Genomic DNA, 22,955 nt, shown 5'->3' with positions numbered 1-22,955 from the left:
GTTCCCTAGGTATATACAATAATACTGTACAGTTACATGGGTATCTATGGGGGCGTTGGTGAGCATACATTACAATTTATATTTGCTGTTATATTACATATAGGATCTAGGCTTATCAGGCTAGAGGCTAGATTCTGGTTTATATTCTGACTCCTTTCATGCTGCTCAGGCAGTATGTGTGGCTGGAATCTGGCCACAGTCGGCCAGCAAAGAATTCTTCTAATGAAGGAGAACTCTGCTGGTGTGAGGGGTTAGGTGGGGAGAGAGAGGATGTATCTTTAGGGACCATACTCCAGTATCATAACTTAGCCCCTACGATGCTCTAGTTCATGCTGGGGCCACTGCTGGTGCACAGGTTCAGTGAGCTGTAAGTGGCTTCCTAGTGATCCCACACCCCTCCCTCTACGAAGCAGAACTTTAGGCTCAGGGGAGCATTTAGCCCTTAATTTCTAACATCTAATTTGGACCATCTGATCACTTACAAATATAATAAGCGCTGTCAGTTGTACATACATTGTTACAATTTGTACTTACAGGTTTAGCAGGTAGTTCCAGATCCGGATCCCAACCCATGAAAAAAACCACAGGAGGAAGTCTCCATTGGGATCTCCTCTTGGAGACCCCAGACTGTTGTTTCATAAAAGAGGATGAAGGACCCACCCCACAACACTGGCAGATCCTCAGGAATCTGTTCAGATCCCAGGGCCATGTGCACAGAAGCTTTGTGCCTCTATGCCAGCTCCGGCCATTGGTGCCCTTCCCTCCTGCCTCCTTGGCAATGCTGCTTCATCAGAGCTGGGCTTCTGATCCTGTCACTGATGCCCCAAGGACTCACTCTGAAGGGCAACTCTATATGATATAATACAGCCTGGGCCTGTATTATTCTTTTAAACTCATTTCCAGGGCACCAGGCTATATGAGCAGATCTAAGGGGCATGATGTAGATCTCAGTTATGTAACAAGTATTTGGCGTACAGATCACACATGTACCATATATTCTCATACGTAGGAATTTACAAAATTGATACATTGCACCTGGACATAATTTGAATTGAAACCAAATGTTTCTATTACATTCAATCTGTCTGGTTTAGGGTTTTGTACTGGTGCCCATCACAGTAGTATCTCAGCTTTTCTTGAGTTAATTATATCGGCACAGCAAGGTCTCTGGTGGACTTTATGGAGTCTTCCCTTTCTCTGGTTGTGGGAGACTTTGTGTGAGGTACATGTTTCTTCTTATTATTATTACTATTTTATTATGTTAAACTTATAAAATTGATGGGTGAAGTCCTTGCCCCACTGAAATCAATGGGAGTTTTGCCATTGACTTCAGTGGAGCTAGGACTTCACCCGTCAATTTTAAATTAAATGTCAGATAGGCAAACCTGAATTTGAAGGACATGTTGCATTGATTCCTAGCACCTTTACTTAATTGTGTATAGCCCTAATGTCCTCCTGATTGATATTTACTTCTTTTGACATTGACATCTCATTCCTTTTTCGTCTCCATTAAGGACCCATCTCCACAATGATGTCATACAGTAAGCAGAGTCAATATGTGAAATTGCTTGTAAAAATTGTCAAATGTAAAGTAAAGAATAGCAAATATGATTTTTTTTAAGTTGAATAAGGAAACTGTCAGCAATGATGCACTCTCATAATGCTTACTAGAGCTGAACAGTATATATAAGGCTGAGCCACAGAGGCAGCTAGGCAGATCTCCGGATCCTGAAGGTTTCCCAAAGTTCCAGAAGAGTAGCTGCTCTTTCTCCAATCGCTGTGCATCACTTCAAAGTATAAGAAGGTAAGATTCATGCTAGCTACCAATAAGATTTGTTCAATGGGTTGAGTGCAATTGTTCTGTCCAAGGTTTGTAAAGCAAATACAGGATCTCTCAAAATGGTGCTTTTTAAGCTTTTCTTTTATTATTATTATTTATTATTATGTATCATCTTTTTATATTTGGCATGAATAAGTAGTGTATATAGTTAAACTTTAATCAGTTTTAGTTTATTCAATAGAAGGCAATTAATTTAAGAGAGAATGATCCAAAGATCAAAATCAACTTCTAAGACTGACAGAAATGATAGAAAGGAGGATGATTAAACATGGACTCATGGAAGAAATGCATTATAGTAAGAATTTAAATGTTAAACACTTATGCATAAATATTGATTTTTGTTGTTTGTCTTACACTCACATTTTCAAATACCATTTACTAGACATGTGTCCTTCACAGATACTGAACCATTTTTACTTTAAACATCGTCATTCCTTGTAGAAACATCCTAAAAGTCCGATAGAAATTAATAGGGATGAAAGTAGTAGGGGACTAGATATATTAAATAGGTTTCTATAAAAATTACTTGAAAATATCTCAAGGTAGATTTGCCACTCCATTACAACAGTTTTACACTGGTCTAACTCCATTGAAAGTATGTGGTTTTCATTCATTTTATATATATTACACCATAAAATGCCATATGGGAAAGTTATAGATGTTATGTATATCATTTAATAGAAAATTTTAACCTTCCTGTTGGTTATTTTGAACCAGCCTACAGAGTTGAACCTACAGAATTTAATACAGAATTATATCCCAGTTGTGGAATACTGTAGGATGGTGCAAAAAACTTCTAGAAAGGTATCGATTACATTCTACGTAACTTTTCCATAAATGCATTTTACAGTGTAGTGTGTATAAATTAGTAGTAAATTACATGTACATTAAAGAGATAGTAGATTCATAATTAATAACCTGTACTATCTGCAACAGTCTCATATCTCCAGAAATCTATTCTTATTCACATTTTAATTTTCAAATAAAAATATTTCTCCTTATTCAGCCATTATGTAACTCGACTGATTGTTGGAATTAATTGGGCTTTTAGCAGGATTCTTTGTGCAAACTTTGTTGCAATATATCCAAGTACAGCTTCCACACAGTACACTAAAGAAATCTGTAGTAAAATATGTTCAGAAGACTAGTGAAAGTCCAGGTTATCAAGAAAAAATATTCCTCTGTAATTCCAAATGCAAAGTAAATGCTATATGAGTCAATAACTTTTTTCAGCCTTAAACATTTTGATCAAGATTTGATAAATACATATTATTGACAGTCTCTCTGGTGGCTAGGATCCTGGTTAAGAACATCCATTCAGCTGATTTGTTAATTTTTATGTGTCTCACTGTAACAACTTCAGTTTAGCTAATATATTTTGAAACTGAAGGAAAGGAAGGATTTGAAATGTACTTTCTAATTTCTAATTGGAGAGGAATTAGAAATGAATTCATTAGCCAACTTAAAAAAACAGATAATTTTCTACTTAAAATTTATTTCAGTGTGACTGGAACTTTGACACTTGAGACCACAAGCTTTTGTAGCTGTTTCTACAAAAAATCTAAACCTCTCAAACAGGTTCAAGAGCCAGGTTCCACTTGCTATGGAAATAGTCTTATCTGGCTTTCAAGAAATAATTATAGGTAATAAATCTGTACAAATGTTCTTTTGTTAACAATTCCTCTTTCTCTATAGGGCACACTTTTGTGTTTTCTAGAATGAAGCAGTAATAGTATAAGAACACATTTCTAGTTACTACTTTTGTCTTTGACTTATATAAAATAAATAACTATTACTGACCGTGATTACCAATGCTAAATATTGAAGAATAAATGTACAAAAATGCATCTCAAATTTTAAGATAAAACGTTTGACAAATATGTAATGAAAGTGCAGCAGTTTTCAAAATAGCTGGCTGGCTAAAAGGCAGGTTCCTCTAACTTAAAGGTTTCAGAGTAGCAGCCGTGTTAGTCTGTATTCGCAAAAAGAAAAGGAGTACTTGTGGCACCTTAGAGACTAACCAATTTATTTGAGCTCACGAAAGCTTATGCTCAAATAAATTGGTTAGTCTCTAAGGTGCCACAAGTCCTCCTTTTCTTCTAACTTAAAGATTTTCAAATCTTGCAAATACTTTGTAATCTTTGCTATTTTACTAATCTCACCAAATGCTACTTGCTGATACAGTCTAAGATCTTGATTCTGGGAAACATACTTATTTAGAAAGAACTCAAGCACATACTTAAATTTAAATATATGCCAAAATCATATCAAAGTAAATGGGAGCACTCTCATATATAACATGAAGCAGTTTGCGTAAGTCTTACAGGATTGGAGGTTAAGGATCTGTCCCCAAAACCCAATGAAATCAATGGGAGTCTTTCCACAGATTTCAGTAGACTTTGAATCATGCTCTTTATATTTCTAAATTATTTACTGAAGATCAACTTTTTCATATTGATGATATTCAACATAAACAGCATTTAATAACCAAACTATTTCATGCCAAATCCAGCCAGTTCTAGAAACTTTTGACTGAGGAATAAGTGTGAATAGACGCCAGGATTTCTCCTATAGTCTTTAAACACGTGAAATGTGAAACTGATGTATTCTTTAGGATCAACATTGGATGTCAGTGTTGTACCACTGAAGTACAACTCCAAGTGGACAGAGAGTTAAATATTGTGGCTGGATTTTAATAGTTTTAGGACCAATATGCCACTTCTAGATACAATATGCATGGTATGTTGAAATGGAGTAATTAAACCTTATGCTTTGGGGCATAAACTAATCACTAAGGAGGTCAAAAAGGAATTCCTCTCTATGTTTACCGATGCTTGATCAGCCAGCTGCAACTGTGAAGGCACTTACTTGCCTTTGGCGTATTTGGTATTGACCACTGCTAGAGATAGGATAATGGATTTCATGGCTTAAAGATCTGATCCAATATGGGAAACCTTATATTCTTCAATTCATTTTTCTAGCTCTGACTAAAATGCCACTTAACTATATTGCCTTATATTGCAACCCAGCAGTATTGTATTGCTATTGGCCAGCAACATGCCATTGAAAATAGGGCCTTACCTAAGGGTGTACTCTGCCTGAGCAGAGCTGGAATGTCTGGCAGCAGTTAATACCAGGGGACAGATCCTCAGATGGTGTAAATTGTCATAGTTCCCTGAAAGTCAATTGAGTTGTGACAATTTGCACCAGCCGCGGATCTGCCCCTAGATATTTAGAAATCCAGTTTCATGATTGTTTGGTTTCTATATCCTGCACTGAGTGTTCTGTACATACTTCTGAATGCAGATCTTCTATGTACTTCCTCTCTGGCATCATTGCTCTGCACCTAAGTTATATGTATTTAGCTCTGGGGAAGAAAACCTCAATATAATGGTCTGAATACTAATTTACAATAAACAATTAACCTTAGTCAATGCTTTCTGGTAAGTGCTTGCTATCCATCAATCGCCTAGTACTTGGCTTATTATATTTTCCACTCAGATTTTTGCCAAATTATTGGGTATTTGGTGTCCATTGAGTCTTCTACTCTGTTATGTTTAATGTCCAGTTGTGTGTGTGATCTTATAATTCATGGAAGATACAAGTTGTCATGCTCAATTATGTCTGAAAACCTGCTCTGAAATGTGTCATAGCATAAACCTGACACAACAAGGCTTCTGATCCGTTCTTACCTCAGCCCATGGTCCCAAAGTAATGCAGTATAGAATGGATCCATTTCTGCTCTGACTGACACTCTGTCTGGCTCACTGAATTCAAATAAACAGGGGATTTTATGGGGGGTATAAATCAGTGCAGAATTTAGCTTTAGATGCGTACAAGGATCCCTTATTCTGACACCTGGACCAATGAGGAGGACTACAAGTGAGGTGGAAGGTTAAATTTAGGTTTTTTTATTGGCCTCCAGGGATTTAGTTAGCCACTTACATTTTATTTCAACTGGCTCAATTATCCTATCTCCCTTTGTTTTTCAGATTGTAGTATAAACTTCTCTGGAACATTTTCATGGATGGGAGAGTGGCTCTTTCAGGCATACAACAGAGTATCAGTTCAAATGCATGATGAAACATTTCCAGTGACATTCAATTTCTGTGAACTTATTACAATTTCAGTTGCTTTACAGTGAATTAACATTGTCATCCATGCTTATTTTAAAGCATGAATTGATGAAGATTAGCTACTTTTTGAGCTAAATATCTTGGCTTGTTTAATTTATTTTTAATAGCCAAAAGCATGAGTCCAAAATGTATATTAATTAATTTTATTAAACAATCATTTCATAAAGTTAAGAACTGACCCAAAGCAAGTACCTTAAAATCTACTTGCTGCTTTATAATAATTTTGCTTCAATTTCATAGATGCTTTCATTACAAATCACTTTAGTCTATGAGCCAGTGCAGGCAAATATCTACTGCTACTCGCTGATGTGCTAACTTGTGTAAGTGGTCTGATTGAATTCAACAGGGCTACTTGCAGTAATAGGGGCTATGCTCAGCAGTAAGTATTTGCAGTATTGGGTAGAGTTGGTCAAAATTATTTTGGTCAAATATTTTGATCTATTAAAAATGCAGTATCAAGGCAGTCAAAACTATGAATTTGAGTAGAATTTGGAGAATAGTTTTAGACGAATAAAAAATGAAAAAGAAATTTAGAAAAAGTCAAAATGTTTGACAGTTTCAAAATGAAATATTTTGACTTTTCATTCCAAAATGACATTTCATTCTAAATTTAGCGAGGTTTGTTTAAAATAATTAAGGTTAAAAAACACCCAAAAATGTAACAAAATAAAATGAAAAACTGAACAAAATGGCAAAAAAGAAAAGGAGGACTTGTGGCACCTTAAAGACTAACCAATTTATTTGAGCATAAGCTTTCGTGAGCTACAGCCCACTTCATCGGATGCAGCTCCTTTTCTTTTTGTGGCTACAGACTAACACGGCTGCTACTCTGAAACCTGAACAAAATGAACATTCAACCTTAATAATGTTTTTCCAGTTCTGCCAGCAAACCAAAAAAATCAATTATTTGTTCATCTCCAATATTGGGTCCATAAGCTAAATCAAACTAATAGTAGTACATTCAATAATGATAATGTTTAGCATTTACATACTAAGGAACAGATGGTAATCACCTTATTCATGCTGGTGATTGCTCACTGAAATATATAATTAAGACAATGAAACTACGTGTATGAGAAAGTGTTCATCAGTCTGAATAAGGGATTCACAATGTAGTGCTGAACCACCAAAACATATATATATGTACTGTATGCCACACTGTGATACTCTTACTCACAGTGAATAATCTTACTCATGAGACCACACAGGGAGTAGGATAGAGATCCCAATCTAGTCCTTTATTATTAATTTTATACAGTCAATGGAACTACCCACAGCAATATGCATTACACCTAGCAGCGTATCAGGATCAGCCCTTTATGGTTGTAGCAAGGTGTAAATCTAATGATGGACTAAAATGGAAAACCTAAGACTGTACTAGGTATAGCATTGTATCAAAAGCACCATAAACACAACAGAATTTCATATACCTTCTGTATCACAAATTTCTAACCATAAATATATTTATTTTTTGTAAAAGTCACACTCTGGATTGAAATTTGCCTATTTTACCCAAGGAGCCCAATCCTACAGGTGTTCATTGCTTTAAATGATAAAAACAAAAGCATACAAAACACAAGAATTTAGAAGTGAGGGGATGAAGAAAAAATGCTCAGTTAGAGCAAGAAGAGTGGCTGGATGTGACACTGCACTCTGTGATGGGATTCTGCTTTTATTTCTTTAGTCAATAAATTCAGAAAATTAAAAACCACCTGGTGTTATAGTATGAAAATTGCAACACATTGAAACTATGTAGGATTATCATTCTCCTCTCATATACATGGAGTTTCATTCCATTCTATATTAGTGGGTTTCCCTGTCTATATATTGACTCCAAAGTATGTAAAGAGGACTATATTTATTCCCCCCCTGATCTGTGTTCTGACAGGCAATGAAAATGAAAAACATTTATTTTGTGGCTGGATTGCTTTTAATGATCATTCAAGGCAGCTGGCAAAATCCTCTTCAAGACACAGAAGAGAAATCCAGGTAAATACTAAAAATCAAACATCTCAGAATAATCCAAATATACTCCCCTGTACTTTTCCTGCAACTTGATGCAAAATCTTTGATTTGAGGAAAAGTTTCTTATAATATTACAGTGTATTTAATTCATCTGTGTATCGGAGAAGGATATCTATATTGCAAAATGCAGCACACCAGTTTGGTGTTTCTAACAGTACCTTTTTATTGTTGTCCTAATAGACTCTTAGTTATGCAGTTACCAGGCTGCTGTACTGATTGACTCTGTCAGCCAGCTAACAATCATATCTGTAGCAAGTAATTTTTGTTTCTTTTTTTTCTTTTTTGTTCTTATTCTGTTGGAATATAGAATTTTTTTAAAAAAAGAAGTCAGTGCAGGTATAGCACCTGTAGAAAGTGCTATCATCAATGCTGATTAATCTATTACATACTATTCATAGATCATTCAAAGCTTCCCAGACTGAACCATTAGATGAATCTAGACAGCTGAATGAAGTAAAACGTCATTCACAAGGCACATTCACCAGTGATTACAGCAAGTACTTGGACACTAGACGAGCTCAGGATTTTGTGCAATGGTTAATGAGCACTAAAAGAAGCGGGTAAGCATATTGGAAAAATCATTATAAATCTCCATGCACAAATATAGCCATAATTTAGTGCCTGTCAGGAATCAGTTCACTGTTCAGCTTCCCCTCACAGAACATGATCTATTTTCCTTTTTAATGGATAGCATATAAATCAGAGAAGAGGACCTTAAGGATAATTGAAACATAGCATTGATATATTGTTAGCAAAAAAATGAGCCAACCATGGAAGATCATTGTTATATACTAGTTCAATCTTTTTTGAAATAGCAGAAGTGATTGGTTGAAAATAGTCATCAGTCTTTTGGCTGGTATCAGTGTGGTATCTGATTTGTCATCTGTAAGGAAACTCTTGCAGGAAGATGGACTCAGTGACCTAATAGATCTTTTCCATATTTCTCTACTCTGATCCTATGGTCTCCTTATAGAACACTTATCAAGGATTAAGCTTTGTCGGCCACTAGATACCTCAATTGTGCCACAGAAATACTGGCAATGCATGCCTTTTTGGAAGATATGTTTTGGTCAAATACAAGTTTCTGGGCTCAGCCTAGAAGTAACTGGATGAAATTCTATGGCCGATGATATACAAGGGGGATCAGATGTTCCCTTCTGGCTTTAGTTAGTGCTGCTAACATTTTAACTTCCTCTGCTAAGGTGGTCCTTAAAAACAGAAGTACAAATGCTCCCCGGGTTACACAATCATTCCGTTCTGGAACGCCTTGCGTAACTCGAATTTTCCGTAAGTCGGAAACGTATTCCCCCCCACCCCACCCCCCCGCAACCATTATGCAAAAAAACAAAACAAAACAAAAAACCTCCTATTTTTAGCTTATGGAACTTTTTCCATAAGTGTGAATTTGCATAAATCGGGTCTTGCGTAATCCGGGAAGCGTTTGTATGGAACTAACAGTTTCAAGAGCCTGTATTCAATTACATTCACAGCCCCCCAAAGCACTCACCTGGGTAGTTTAGCATTCACAGATTTTTACAGTGACATTCAAATAATATTCAATAGCATTTTATGAGCTAATGCATATTATGCATACAATACAATGTACTAATATGATATCAGTGATATAATGACTCTGGGCCTTTGCTACAGACAACCGGCACTGGAGGAGAGAGAGAATGAAAAATTCCTGGACCAGCTGTCAAGGTACTTTAAAATGCTGGATGTTACTCAGAAGGAATTGAAACAACTGAGATTTCTGTTGGGCAGGAAACACAGCCAACAATATAGAGAATTCCTTACACCTTCATGATTATAATGCAGGAATTAGATACTCCAGCCATAGAAGAAGGCATTCTGGGTCTAATTTTTACAGTTAGGGAGGAAATGATTGAGACTTTCATTATGATAGGGAAGCTTGGAACCACTGGCTGTGAGCTAGGTGAATTCAGGAATGGCTTCGAGAATGTAGCAGTATGAGAGTATTAGATTTCAGGAAAGGAAATTTTAGGGAATAAAGAAATCTAATGATTAAGGTACAGAGGAAAAAAGTACTAAAATCCCACAAGTGTGAGTGAAGGCAGGGGAATCCTAAGAAATATGGAGTTGGGGGATCAATACTGGACACAAGACCAATGAAAGAGGAATGATATATGATGAGGCAGCCAGAGATTTTAACGGAGTAGCACAGGGATCAGTGTTAGGTCCATTTTTATGTAACTTGTTCATTGTAGAAGGGGGAATAGATGGCATGTAATTGAAAAATGCAGATGGTACTAATTGGGAGGAATGTCAAACTGCCAAGCAGATGGAAAAATAATGCAAAGGGCCCTAGAGAAATTTGAAACATAGGCAGAAAATAACAAATGCTAAAAATAAATGCAAACTAATACATCTGGAAAAAAATGCTCCAAAACTTGTCTACTCTGCCAGAAGGCAGGGAATGGATGATCCAAGCAGTTATAGTGAGCAAGAAATTAGATGTAATTTTGCAATGCAATCTGGCTTCAGAAAAGACCAGTATGATCAATTTTGGTCTGAATATGCAAAGGCAGTGTGTCAAGGGAGAGGGAGGAAACAGTCCATTTCTACACACCCTAGATATGAGCACACCTGAAAGAGTTCTGGAAACCACACGACGAAATGGATGTTGAAAAAGTGGAGGTTCTTCAGAGAAGAGTAGCCAAAAATGCTCAGTGGCTGGAGGAAATGAACGCAAAAGGAGTTAAATCTGTACAGTTTGGCTAAGAGACAAAAGGGGGATATGATGGAATTATTTAGGGTGATACCAGGGGGTGTAACTAAGACCTAGGGTGAAAATATGAAGGCTAATTTGGGGAGAAACTTCCTGCTAATGAGAAATGTTGGTCTGGCAGGAACTAGAAGCCAACAGAAGCAAGCAAAGGACACAAATAGATAAAGTGATAACATAGTCCTGATCATAAGAGAACTGCCTTTCTTTCAGCAATGGACTCTCGAGGCGTCATGCTGAATTTGAGAGGCATGCTGAGGGCACCTACACCAGTGACATCACCTCTTATTTGGAAGGTCAAGCTGCCAAAGAGTTCATTGCTTGGTTAGTGAATGGACGAGGAAGAAGAGAGTAAGAATCCCTCCGTTCCTATCATGAAATGTTGTTTGGCTTTTCTGGTTAGAAATCAAGCCTAATGGAACCATAATGTATTTTTGTTTTATTCTTGCTGTATTTCATATTTTTCTTTGTATCTTAAGATACATTGTGGGTGTGAGATGATCATTTTAAATGATTCAGTCCTGCTACAGATTAAAATTAAGATGTTGACGAGTTTAATGTGCTGTTACACTGTAAAAGGTCAAGTTAGATTCAAGGTCAACATGTCTAAATCTGAACCAGTCTTTCCTCTAGAATTCCCCCCTCCCGTGCCCCCCCCCGTTTCCCTTTCTAAGATCTCTTTCCTGCAGTAAGTTCAAGATTCATCTCCCTGTCCTCAAAGTGCCCTTCCATAGCTCTGCCCCGCCTACATTTCTGACCTCTTTGCTCTGACATCTTCTCTTGTTCCATATACCTATCCCAAGCTGCACTCTTTCCTGCTTATGCACTCCTCTCATTCCTGACTTTATACCTTCTTTCATTATAATCTTACACTTAGAACAGCCTCCCATTTAATCATTTCCAAGCATCCTCTGTCTCTTCCTATTTCAAATCCCCACCTGCTCTTCATGGCTTAGCAACTACAATGTTCTCCTCTGTTATCCGTTCTGTACTTATTTGGGCCTTTAGACTGTAAGCTCTTCAGGGCAGGGATTTCATTTCACCCTCTGTTCTTTGAAAAAATACATTTTACCACTGTAAAGCACCATGTATGTCTCTGGCACTATATACAAAATAATAATAATATTAATAATAATAAAATATCTCTAAGACAAGATTGTGTGTTGGAGTCTAGGAAGAGCCAACAGATAAAGTAATTCTGAAAGGACTGACTATCCTAGATAGAGTTAAAGAGTGAGATCAGCTATTGAAAAGAGAATGGTGGCAAGTTATGCTACTGACATTCTGATTTCCAGTAGTCTTGTTGTCATAGGTAATGAATAGCATTCAGGGCAGCAGAAAGGTATCCGTGTATCTGTAGATAATGGAGGTAAAAATTAGGGGCCAAATTCCCAGGTCTGGTCAAGCTGTGTTCAGCCCAGATTCCTAGGTGGGAAAGTGGGGTAAGTGTAAATCACCTTTCCGAAAACTTGATCCTTGGCCTTATTCCAGATCAAACTAGCCTCTGGGGTCCCATAGAACAACCTAATGGCCCTCCTAAATTATGCAAGTTAGAGGGCTCCCCTAGGGGACTATTCTGCCTGCCAGAGATCACCAGAGCACAGTGTGTTCCAGCTCCAACCCACTTGACCCCTGTCAATTAAAGAACCCCTTTTGCCTGGTGAAAGGGAGCAAATGGGGTAAAGGTGTTTGTCAGGGAAATCTCTGGCTGTCCTGTTAGAATAGATCTCCGGGGCACAAAGAGGAGCCAGGATCTGGCCTCATACATAAGTGCTGGAATTAGGGGTGCTGGGGGTGCTGCCTCATCCCCTAGCTTGAAGTAGTTTCCATTATGTACAGGGTTTAAACAGTTAAATCCCACTATAAAAATTGTACAGTTAAATGGCTCTCAGCATCCCACTATAAAAATTGTTCCAGCACCACTGGCCCCATATGTCTGTATACAGCACACAAACACACACAATTTAGGAAAATACTATAATTGGCAGCTGTTAATTCACCAAGCTATCACTCCCAATTGATTTTGCTAAAAGGGTAAATATTCATGCACTAAATACCTTAGGAATTATAAATCTAGGACTTCATAAATCCAATAAAACTATTAATCAGCTGCCTGAAACAGTTGGCTACAATGTAATAAAACTTCATTCTTAAACAGTGAAGCTTATTATGTTTACAGTGAATTTGATTATGTTTTAATCTCAGCTGTGAGTAACATTGGTTTAGGAAATTGCAGTTTGATGTATTAGGTCTGGTGTTTCTGGCATTTTATTTTTTTTTATTATTATAATTGAGGAATTAAGACTCACTTAAAAAATCTTTGAGAAAAGTGCCCTAAATGGGAAAGGACGACATCCAAACCATCTTCTCTCACTGAGAAGTAGTCCAATTGTTCCTTTAACATAGAACAATCTCATACTGAGCTAGCCTTGCGTCCCTTGAAATCAGTGGGAGCTTTGAGTGTGTAAAGACTGCAGAATGAGGCCCTTGAAGAGGTTTGTTTATTGTGGTCTGCACAGCTGTTATTTGACCGTTTCTCCCCTTTAAAGTTTCTCAGAAGAAGCTAATGCAGCTGAAGAACTGGACAGAAGACATGCAGATGGCACTTTTACCAGTGATATCAACAAAATCCTCGATGACATGGCTGCCAAAGAGTTCTTAAAATGGCTGCTTAACACAAAAGTTACCCAGAGGTGACTGAATTTTGATCATCTTAAATCTTAGTATATTTAAATTTTTAATATACTTGCAGCACACTGAGGAAAGACAGATCATTTCCCCCTTAACTGTCACTATTTATTTATACCCGTACATATATTAAAAATGTTGGACTACAACCGTGCCATATACTGTAAGCAAAACCATTCCAAGTATAGTCTATGTTTTGTATCAAGAGTCAAATCCTGTTCCTATTTAAGTTAATGGGAGTTTTGCCACGGATCTGACTTTGACAAGCATTTGGCCCAAAATAAATTATTGATAAAAGAAACTGACATGTACAGAGCAATTATAACCACCGAAATACTATTAAAACGTATCGGAGATTTTTTTAAAAAAAATAATACAGTCTAAAAGAGTGGTCTGAGCACAGAATGTGGGAGCCAGGAACTTCTGAGCTCTAATCCCTCCTATGACACGAAAAACCTCTGTGGCTAAGGTGGGTAATTTAAGCCCCTTGCCTCAGTTTTCCTGTTCGTAAAATGGAAAAATAGAATTTTCTAACCCAATTCTCGGGGCGTTTTATGAATTATGTGTTGATGTTTGTAAAGCACTTTAAAGACAGAACTGCTCAAATTGAGACATGTGTAAGGTGTTTGATTTCCAAAGATGCTGAGTGCCTTCCCTATGAAAATTAGGCCTCTTTCATGCATCTCACACAAAAATGGAAACATCCAAAATCACTAGTCACTTTTGAGAATGTAGGCTAACAAATACTAATTCTTATTATTAAAGCTTGAAAATAATTATTAAAATATAAATTTTATTGGCATTTTCTTTTTTTCCCCTTTTTTTTTTGCATTTAGCAAATTTAGCATCTAGTACAACATGAAAAAAGTTGTTTAACAACATCCACTAAAAATCTTTTTAAGAGCTTTACTTATAGAAATAATTGTGATTTCAATCTATAATTAGAGGGAGTTGTTAAAGGGTTTGTGGAACTAATATCAGTTAAATCTAAACCAGGAAAAATGTCTTCCACACACGTTTGATTTTCTGAATACTGTAACTGGTCCTAATTATGTCCTTTTGTTTTTTCAGGGACCTTTTGGGGAAATACCAGTAAAAGTACAAAATAAATATGGGACAAGTCAAGATCTTCTTCACTACATCAGCTGCTGGTCACCAGGGAATTCTGAAATTTGTGTTCTATAAATTATATTTATAAGCCATATTGCTTTGCATGCCAAGAAATGAATTTTACTATAGTGTAGTGTTGCCAAAAGATTATATAGGAAAAAGATGTTATCAAAAGGACACACAAAGTAACAGCTTTAAGAATACAAAAATGCCTCGTCTTCATATTTTCCATTTATTTAGGGCCAAAATATCTCTACTTACAGTTAGCAATGAAATTATTTTTCTATGAAGTCGAATTGTACATAGGATTGATTCCAAACACCAAATATCTGCATTATTAGAATGGGGCTGGCAGTCACAGATGTCTGAGAAGTGAACTTCCCTCTTGAAACCTTTGTTATAAAAAGGCTAAGCTTTCAGGATATTAAATGATAGCCTTAAATAAATTTTTTTCAAGCTTCTTTTTTGTTGTCTTTTTGTGTGTGTGTGTGTGTGTGTGTGTGTGTGTGTGTCCCCCTTGCGTCTTTGAAGAAACACAAGCTTGTTTATATCTAAGGAATTAAAGTGTCACAGAGCTTCAAAGTGATTCATTTGTAATGCTGTGCATAAATTTAGCATTTGTTTCCTGACATTTTCATGGTACAGTATTTCCTCTTGTGAATGGCTTTCATGAAATGGTTTTGATGATTTCTAAAACTGAGGATGTGTGAATTTCGAGTAGACTTTTGCTGAAAAAAGAAATTATGAACGCAAAAGCTGAGTTTAAAGGGTATAGGGTGGAGTTGTTTTAAAATGTTCTTTATCACAAATTGTTGTATTTTAACAAAATGTGCAAGAGCAGCCATCTTTTCAAATTTTGGAGTGCTATGTGTTGCTTATACCATGCACTGTTCTGTAATACCATGAACGCAAAGTGCTGGGTCAGCTAGTTCGAATATGGTCAGCCAATCTTCTATGCCCATCACCATCTTGCTCAAAGAACATTTTGTGGCACTCTGAATTCTTGAAGCAAATGTGCAACTGACAAGCAGAGCTGGGCACACCTCGAGTGAAAATGCCTGAGTCTTGTGGCAGTATTGAGAAAAACATGAACAGGAAAATAAAAGGGGAAAAAACACAATAGTTGCATCTATGTACTCATATACATGTCATCAGTGGTTTGTGCACTGGTCCTCATACCAATAGTGATGTAAACTGTCTTACACTCAGTCAAGATAAGTTGTTAGGCAGCCTTCCTTGATGTAACTCTGGAATAGCCTTTGTGGTGATGCTGTCCTGGAACTGCCATTGCCATCAGCTCCCAAAACCTCTCTCTCCACTTATTAGAACCGCAATAATTCAAGCGTTTGCATTTTAGCTTCTGTGGCTTACGAGAAAGTACTTGGAGGTGAGGGATGGGCTGGCGGGGTGGGAGAGGGATTGTCTAATGGTACTTACTGCCTCGTATAAAATACGGAGTTGACTGGGTCAAGAATTTGACTACACTCTGGGCCCTTTGCTACAGGCAATTGAAATTATTCTGCTCTTCTTATTTGTTTGTTTTACAGACACACCCAGGGACCCCAGTCAGGAATAAGGCTCCACTGTGTTGAACACACACAGAGTGGGACAGGCCTTGCCCCAAGGATCTTAAAGTTTAATTTAAAAAAAAAGAAGCAATAAGTGGTGTAACAAAACAATCTATGGGATGGGGCGGGGGAGAATGAGAGGAACAGTTATAGGAATATATCTTAAATAGCTTGTCTATGTGCACAATTAGCAAGTTTCAAGTCAATTTTTAAAGACATAAATAAACAATGAATATTAATGTTATCCATAATTTGTGCTGTCCACTTGCCTAGCCATAACCAACAAGCAATTTATTATAGGCATCATACCAGATGTGGGTCTTCAGTATGGATTTGAAAGAGGACAGTGCGGTGGCTTTGTGGGTTACCTCAGGGAGGGCATTCTATGAGTAAGGGGCAATATGGAAGAAGGAGTAAAGGCACTTGTTGGAGAGGTGGACAACTGAGCAATGGAAGCTGTCATAGTTGATGGACTGGAGGAAATATTAGAGAAACAAGGTGGGTGAGGTAATATCTTTTATAGGACCAACTGCTGTTGGTGAGAGAGAAAAACTTTTAAGCCAGACAGAGCTCTTATAAAAGATATTACCTTACCCATCTTGTCTCTTTAATGGCAAGACATGGCTACAATTACACTGCATACAACAATAAAAGAGATACTGTAAGACAAAAGAGCAGATAAGTAGGAAGTGACTAATTTGTGAAGGTCCTTAATAATACGGACAAGAAGCTTGTATTTGATGCTTTAGATAAGTGTGGTAGGGAGTGCGAGAGAGACTCAGAATGCGTGTGCGCAGGGGGAGGGATTGACTATATGGGGCTTAGGGGAGGTCTGAGGGCTCAGCTAGAAGCTGCAAAAAGTGCACTACAACTTTCTCTTCACTTCCAAATTTGTGGGCTGGTGGGAGGTAAGCGTTAGCACATTCCTCACATATTTGATCAAATCTTTGTCATAATCGAAACACTTTCCAAACAAAACTATTTGGGGGATTCTTGGTTGCACCATATTTTGCACAAAATCAATAGTAATCATAAAGGTAGGCAACATGGGACTTCTTTATTTGGAATTCCTGAAATTGAACAGTACAGGATGGAGTAAAGTAGATCCATTTTGGTTTTGGCCAGGATGAAGTAAGGCAAATAATCAATACTTCTTTTTGCATGGATTGGTAGGGCAATAGTGGGAGCCAGCTGGCTTCACAGGTGTCTGTACTTTGTAGTTTTCCGAATGTTAACAGTTTCACGGCCAATATTCCTTAATGTGCATCACATGTACTTTATTAAAACCCTTTTCTATGGTGCTCATCAGAGAAACATTGTCACTCCCATTTTACAGATGATGTGTACTGAGGAACAGCATGATGTATAAGTGGCTTGCTCAGAGTCACACAGCTAGTCTATGAAGGAGCTGAAAACTCAGACCAGATTTCCTGAGTCCCAGTCTGGAGCTTTAACTAACAGAGCATCCTGCTTCTTCGATGAAGGGGCAGGTGGAAGTGGGAGTCAGTGTCTAGAAGTTCTGTATTTTTTGCACAGTATTAATAGGAAGAATATACATTTTATAATCCTAACTCTTCCCTATAGTTAGGCCAAGAATACATAATTTGGGGAAAAGTTAGAGCAAGGAGGGGGAAATGAATACTTATTCTATCATTTCACGTGCTTCTTGCCAAATTTTTGAAATCACAGGACTAGTCATTTGGGGTGAAAGCAGCTGCTGAGTGTTTCTTGTACATGGCAAGTGTAATTTTGTGAATGATATCCTATGTTTGAGGAAAAATAATGCTTCCTGTCAGGGTGGTTAAGCACGGGAATAAATTGCCTAGGGAGGTTGTGGAATCTGCATCACTGGAGATTTTTAAGAGTATTTTAGACAAACACCTGTCACGAATGGTCTAGATAGTACTTAGTCCTGCCATGAATGCAGGGGACTGAACTAGATGACTTCTCCAGGTCCCTTTTAGTCCTATGATTCTCTGGTTGTGACCCTAGGCACCCTGATATTCAGACCCTAAACACTACTGCAATAATATTTGTACAAAATATCCCTTGGGAGGCATCATATGAAAGCTAATAACATTCTGGTTATTATCATTGTAAAATACATATGTTAACATCATATGTGAAGTTATGAATTCCCTCTGTATGATGTTACTAGAACATGTTTAAGTCCAGACAGCCTAGCCCAGGTAAAGGTAATAAACAGGTCTGTCCTAGACAAAGGAATATGGGTTTACCTCAAATTACATGTTAGCAGTAAGCAAAGCTGTCAGTTTTGAAGGGAAGGGATATTCACTCCAGTTAAATTAATAAACTGTGATGTACTGACTCTTTAACAGAGTAGCAAACTTATCTTCTGTGAATGCACAGTGGTAATGACTGTGCATTGCAGAGAAACTTCTGGGTGTCCCCTGTAGTGTGCTATACTGGTTTATAAGGAATAGTATTTGTAACAGGTTATGGCTAATTGTATGTGTGGGCTGAGCAGTTCTGAGGGAGGATTTATAACAGCTTGGGGAGACAGTGTGAAATGATCTTTACGTTTTCTCATGGTTTGTTTGTTAATAGAGTTTGCTCTTTACATACTGTGAGGGCTGTATTTGTAGAGAAGGTTGGAAGCTAAGCCGGCTTTCATACGCCTTTAAAATAATAAGTTTTCTCTGCCAACCATATGGGGAGGGGACTCTCAGCAGCTGTCAGTTATTTACTTAGATGGGGCTCTCTGCAGTCCAGGTGCTCATTTGGGGGTGAAGTGAAATGGGGGTCTGCTTGAGCTTTGCGAGCACAAAGAGGGGGGAAATGTTAGTGCCCAAAGAGAGCATAGGTTGGTAGAACAGGGCCTGGTCCCACACCTCTTGCTACTTGGCAGATGGGGTAGTGCTGGGATACGTGCATGCTGCTTTTTGTAGCAATTACCACTCCCTCACTCTCTCGGAGACATTCTACATACCTCTGTCTTCTGCAGACAGAGGGCCTATGGGAACTCTCACTGAGTGTTGTCCCACCGCTGCAGGTTTTACAGCTACAGTAGTGTCACTCCATACGTTTGTCTTGTATGGAATAGAACGGATTCCTACCCTCTGCCTGTGCTTTTTGGGGGCACTGAAAAATAGTAATGCCATTCATAATTAAATTGGATTTATTCCTTTTTGTGTTCTGACACCATACAGTGGATTATTAATTCCTACCTGAAAACTAAAAGAAAAGGAGGACTTGTGGCACCTTAGAGACTAACCAATTCATTTGAGCATAAGCTTTCGTGAGCTACAGCTCACTTCGGCTGTTACTCTGATACCTGAAAACTGAGGTTTTCCTCATCTTTAAGTCTCATAAAGAAGTTCTATACTGCATCCCCTCCTAATTGTATTTGAGATACAGAGCCTCCCCTCTATGTGTGCTGAGCCTTTTGGCTTTTTGTTTATTCAGAGTAAATATGAGATTAGCCTCAGCTGCTTTTTAGTGCAAGACTTGAGGTTTCCTTCTTTTTACTGTTATTTACAAAAAAAAAAACTGTTTGTAATTCATCTCTTATTTCACATCTCATTTTATTATAACATTGAACTTCCTGTAAATAGGCCTGACCCTTTTTCCTCTGCCCATAATAATAAACAAATACATCTGAGTGTAGATTCCAGACCTTCCTAGATACCACCCAGGCAGGAACATCAGCATGTTGTTCACTATTGCCCATTTGGGTACCACTATCTCATTTTATAAGGAAGGAAACCAAAGATGCTGTAACAGTTGGGCACCATGGGTGTGTTGTTAGAACTGAGATAAAATGCCTTCTGCCACATGTAATAAATGAAATTTCCAAAATGAGATGGGCACATTGAAAGAACTAACTGGCAGTGGCTACTACCCATATTACAACTGTTAACCCAGTAAGAAGAACCAGTTGTAAGTTAGAGAGGACTGGAGATCATCTTAGGAGAGATATTTTACATCTGACTTTTTAATTATGTTTGTTTTACTTAATTAAAAGGGCATAGTATCTATTTGGAAGGACATCCGGGATATCAGGGAGAGGATAGATATATGCAACAGGGTAGTTGGCCCCTTTAAGGGGGTCAGAGCCAAGTCTACCTGCAACAGCCTTCTTTAAGGAGAACAAGCCCATGTCAGCCCATCTGTAAGTAGTTTTAATTGCCTATGTGGATGGTTGGCAGCTTATTGGCTAAAAAACACTTGGACCTGGTAAAAGGCTAGCAGAGGTCAATGAAGGAAGTTTTTTGAGAGGCGATGAGGTTCCAGGAAAAGTTGCTTACTGAGGGACTTCTTGGATTGCTGCAGGAGGCCCAGCCTGCAAGGAGCTGTGTGTTACCAGGAGATGAATTACATTTGGGAGGAAAGCCTGAAATCCACCCTAGCTCCAGAAATCAAGGTCAAGTGTGTGTGTATGCTGGGGGTAAAAAGCCTGGACATGGGACTGATAGCTCCAGGGAGTCTGCCTCTCTGTAAGAAGGCTAGGTGAAGCTCTTTCTTGTGTTTCTATTGAACTTTCCGTTAATAAATCAGACCTGTGAAGGCAGCCACTTTGTGATGTAAAGGTGTTGGTGAACTTATTGACAACACAACTGGTGAAATTAAGGCAAGTTGCACCTGCAGTGTTGTGCCTGACTGCACCAGGTTGCATGGGGGTGGCACACACCTTTTAAAATAGGACAGGAGGATGAGACTAAGGATAGTTTAAAAGATTGTCTGCCTTGTCAGTATGATTTAGCTTTGGCCTAGAGGAAGTCACATCTAGGGGAAGGGGAAACTTGACCTCCACAGCCATTCTCTTCTTGGTCTGCTAAGTGCCAAGAAGGTTACTGACTGTGGGGTGAACACATGTTCATTAGGAACTGGGAATAAGACCTCCAGCGCACTTCCCATGGGTCATCACAACAGCTAACAAGTTAATTGCTTTAATTCATGGCCAGTCTGAGTAACAGTGGAACCAGTGACCAGATGTGAAAGATTCAGTAGCCCACTCCATGAACTCACTGGCACATAGCCCCACTTCCATCATGTTTTAATTACTCTGGCTTGGATAGGTGTTTTGGAGAGCTAACTACTCTGTTCTTAACCCCAGGTTTCCTGATCACGCTGAGCTAGGAAGGAGGAAGATATCAAATAACTGGTTTAAATGCCCCACTTAATAGAACGTAATCAAGTATGAGCCCTTTCTTCCACGAGTAAGGGATGCCAGGTCAGGGTTAGGATACAAAGCTTCACAGAAAAATAATGCCTGAAAAATGGGATATGAATTCTCTGATTTTTCTTCCTAACTTGCAGTTAAACACTTTCTTCTGCCTAAAACATTCCCAAACAGACACTGGTGTAACTAAGCATAGAACCTGGCCCTAGGCCTTTTTAGCCTCAAAATTAAAAACAAAGTATGCAGGGAAAAAATTCCAAAGTAATTATGTTTTTTCCTGACTCAGACCCTTCCTACGGAGACATTAACACTTTCATTCCCAGTAATATAAATGATCAAATTTGAAAAAGATACTATTAAAAACAATGTAAAGACCTACCTTTGTTTGTCCTTTATCTTAAACCCTACTCAAGAATAACAAAACATGAGCTATTTTCATGTAACAGATTTTTTAAGTAACATTAAGTAAAGAAGAAGGAAATTAGCGCTCTCATAGTTATATTAAAAATACAACAACAATACATGCTGGGATATCAATGACAGATTAAACACTGAGAATCAAATTGAGACTAACTGACCCTATGCTATAATAGGTAATGTGAGAAGATGAGCTTGCTCCCACTCCTCTGTAATAATGCAGAAAGCTGGCCAGTGAGCCATAATGAAACAGGACCAATGCCTATTTTTTCATACGTTCTTCTGTATTTCTCACATTTCTGATAACTATATTTTTTGTCCCTTGTTTGCTATTACTCAGGGTCTTTGTTCTTTTGTCTCCTACATAAACATGGCATTTTGGGATATATTTTTCTGTGGTGGCATTACTCAAGTACTATAAGCACTTTGTCTTCAGTCTTGCAAAACAATTGAGGCATGCCATTATACCAGTATAATGCACGCTTTGTCACAGTGTTTCTCACATAGCCATACACTCTTGAACACATTGTATTTATAATGTAGATCATATATATATATATATATATATATATTCTCAAATAATAGTTTCTAGTTCTGCATATCAATACCTCCATAATGTGGCTTTTTCCCCATTTGATTTATCCATGTATTTCTAGCAGAACTAACCAGTTAAATATAGAGTAATGTGTTCTCTAGCTTTGCTGAGGCTAGAAAAGTATAAAGGAGACAACACATTTGGTAATTGCATTAAGTATATGTGGAAGCATTCCCCAAAGAGCAATTTGAGAATTTGGTTTCACTTTCTGCTTGCAAATAACCTCTCTTTCTGTGCATACATCTATCCAAGTGAAGCAACACATCTACACAAGATATGAAAGAAAGGGGATCGAAAAGTCCCTTATGGGTGTAACTTTTGGACACAAGATAGGAGTACAATTTAAAGAATGTAATCTTTTGTGTTCAATACAATCTACGGGCTCCTGATAGGCTGGGCCTTTCTCTGGGACAACACTCAGATAGTTTCAGTGTCTCTCTTTCCCTTCCAAAGTCCTTTCCCCACTTGGGAACCTTACTTTAGCCTTTCTGGATTCTCAGGCATAGGGATCTTTCACTTAAGGAGAAGTTCAATCTGAGTTTCCTGTAAAGGTCCAATTTGTCTATGGCAATTTGGCACATCTGGACCCCGGGTTGGGGTTTATCTTCAACACCCTTCCTGCAGTGATCAGCTTGTCCTGTTAAGTTCATATGGGCAGCACAGACCTGTCAGCTCGGGGGAAGG

General features: G+C 37.9%; 1 protein-coding gene across 3 annotated transcripts; it reads left to right on the top strand.

Annotated features, from left to right (window-relative positions):
• The first annotated feature begins 1,723 nt into the window (after positions 1-1,723).
• Positions 1,724-15,009, top strand: GCG (glucagon). Of its 3 annotated transcripts, XM_073305631.2 has the most exons (7): positions 1,724-1,804; positions 7,865-7,965; positions 8,400-8,561; positions 9,652-9,705; positions 10,964-11,101; positions 13,300-13,443; positions 14,510-15,009. In XM_073305631.2, exons 2-7 carry the CDS (start codon positions 7,868-7,870, stop codon positions 14,532-14,534), a joined length of 621 nt encoding a protein of 206 aa, XP_073161732.1. In that variant the 5' UTR covers positions 1,724-1,804; positions 7,865-7,867; the 3' UTR covers positions 14,535-15,009. The 3 variants fall into 3 exon arrangements, with proteins under 3 accessions (XP_073161732.1, XP_078704075.1, XP_078704074.1); XM_078847948.1 differs by lacking the exon at positions 1,724-1,804 and having other exon boundaries at positions 7,741-7,965; XM_078847949.1 differs by lacking the exons at positions 1,724-1,804; positions 9,652-9,705 and having other exon boundaries at positions 7,740-7,965.
• Positions 15,010-22,955: the final 7,946 nt, after the last annotated feature.

The sequence above is a fragment of the Lepidochelys kempii genome, chromosome 11 (genome assembly GCF_965140285.1).
Source record: "Lepidochelys kempii isolate rLepKem1 chromosome 11, rLepKem1.hap1, whole genome shotgun sequence".
Lineage (NCBI taxonomy): Eukaryota > Metazoa > Chordata > Testudines > Cheloniidae > Lepidochelys > Lepidochelys kempii.
Note: the sequence above shows the minus strand (reverse complement) of the source record. Positions and strands in the feature narration are given on the sequence as shown.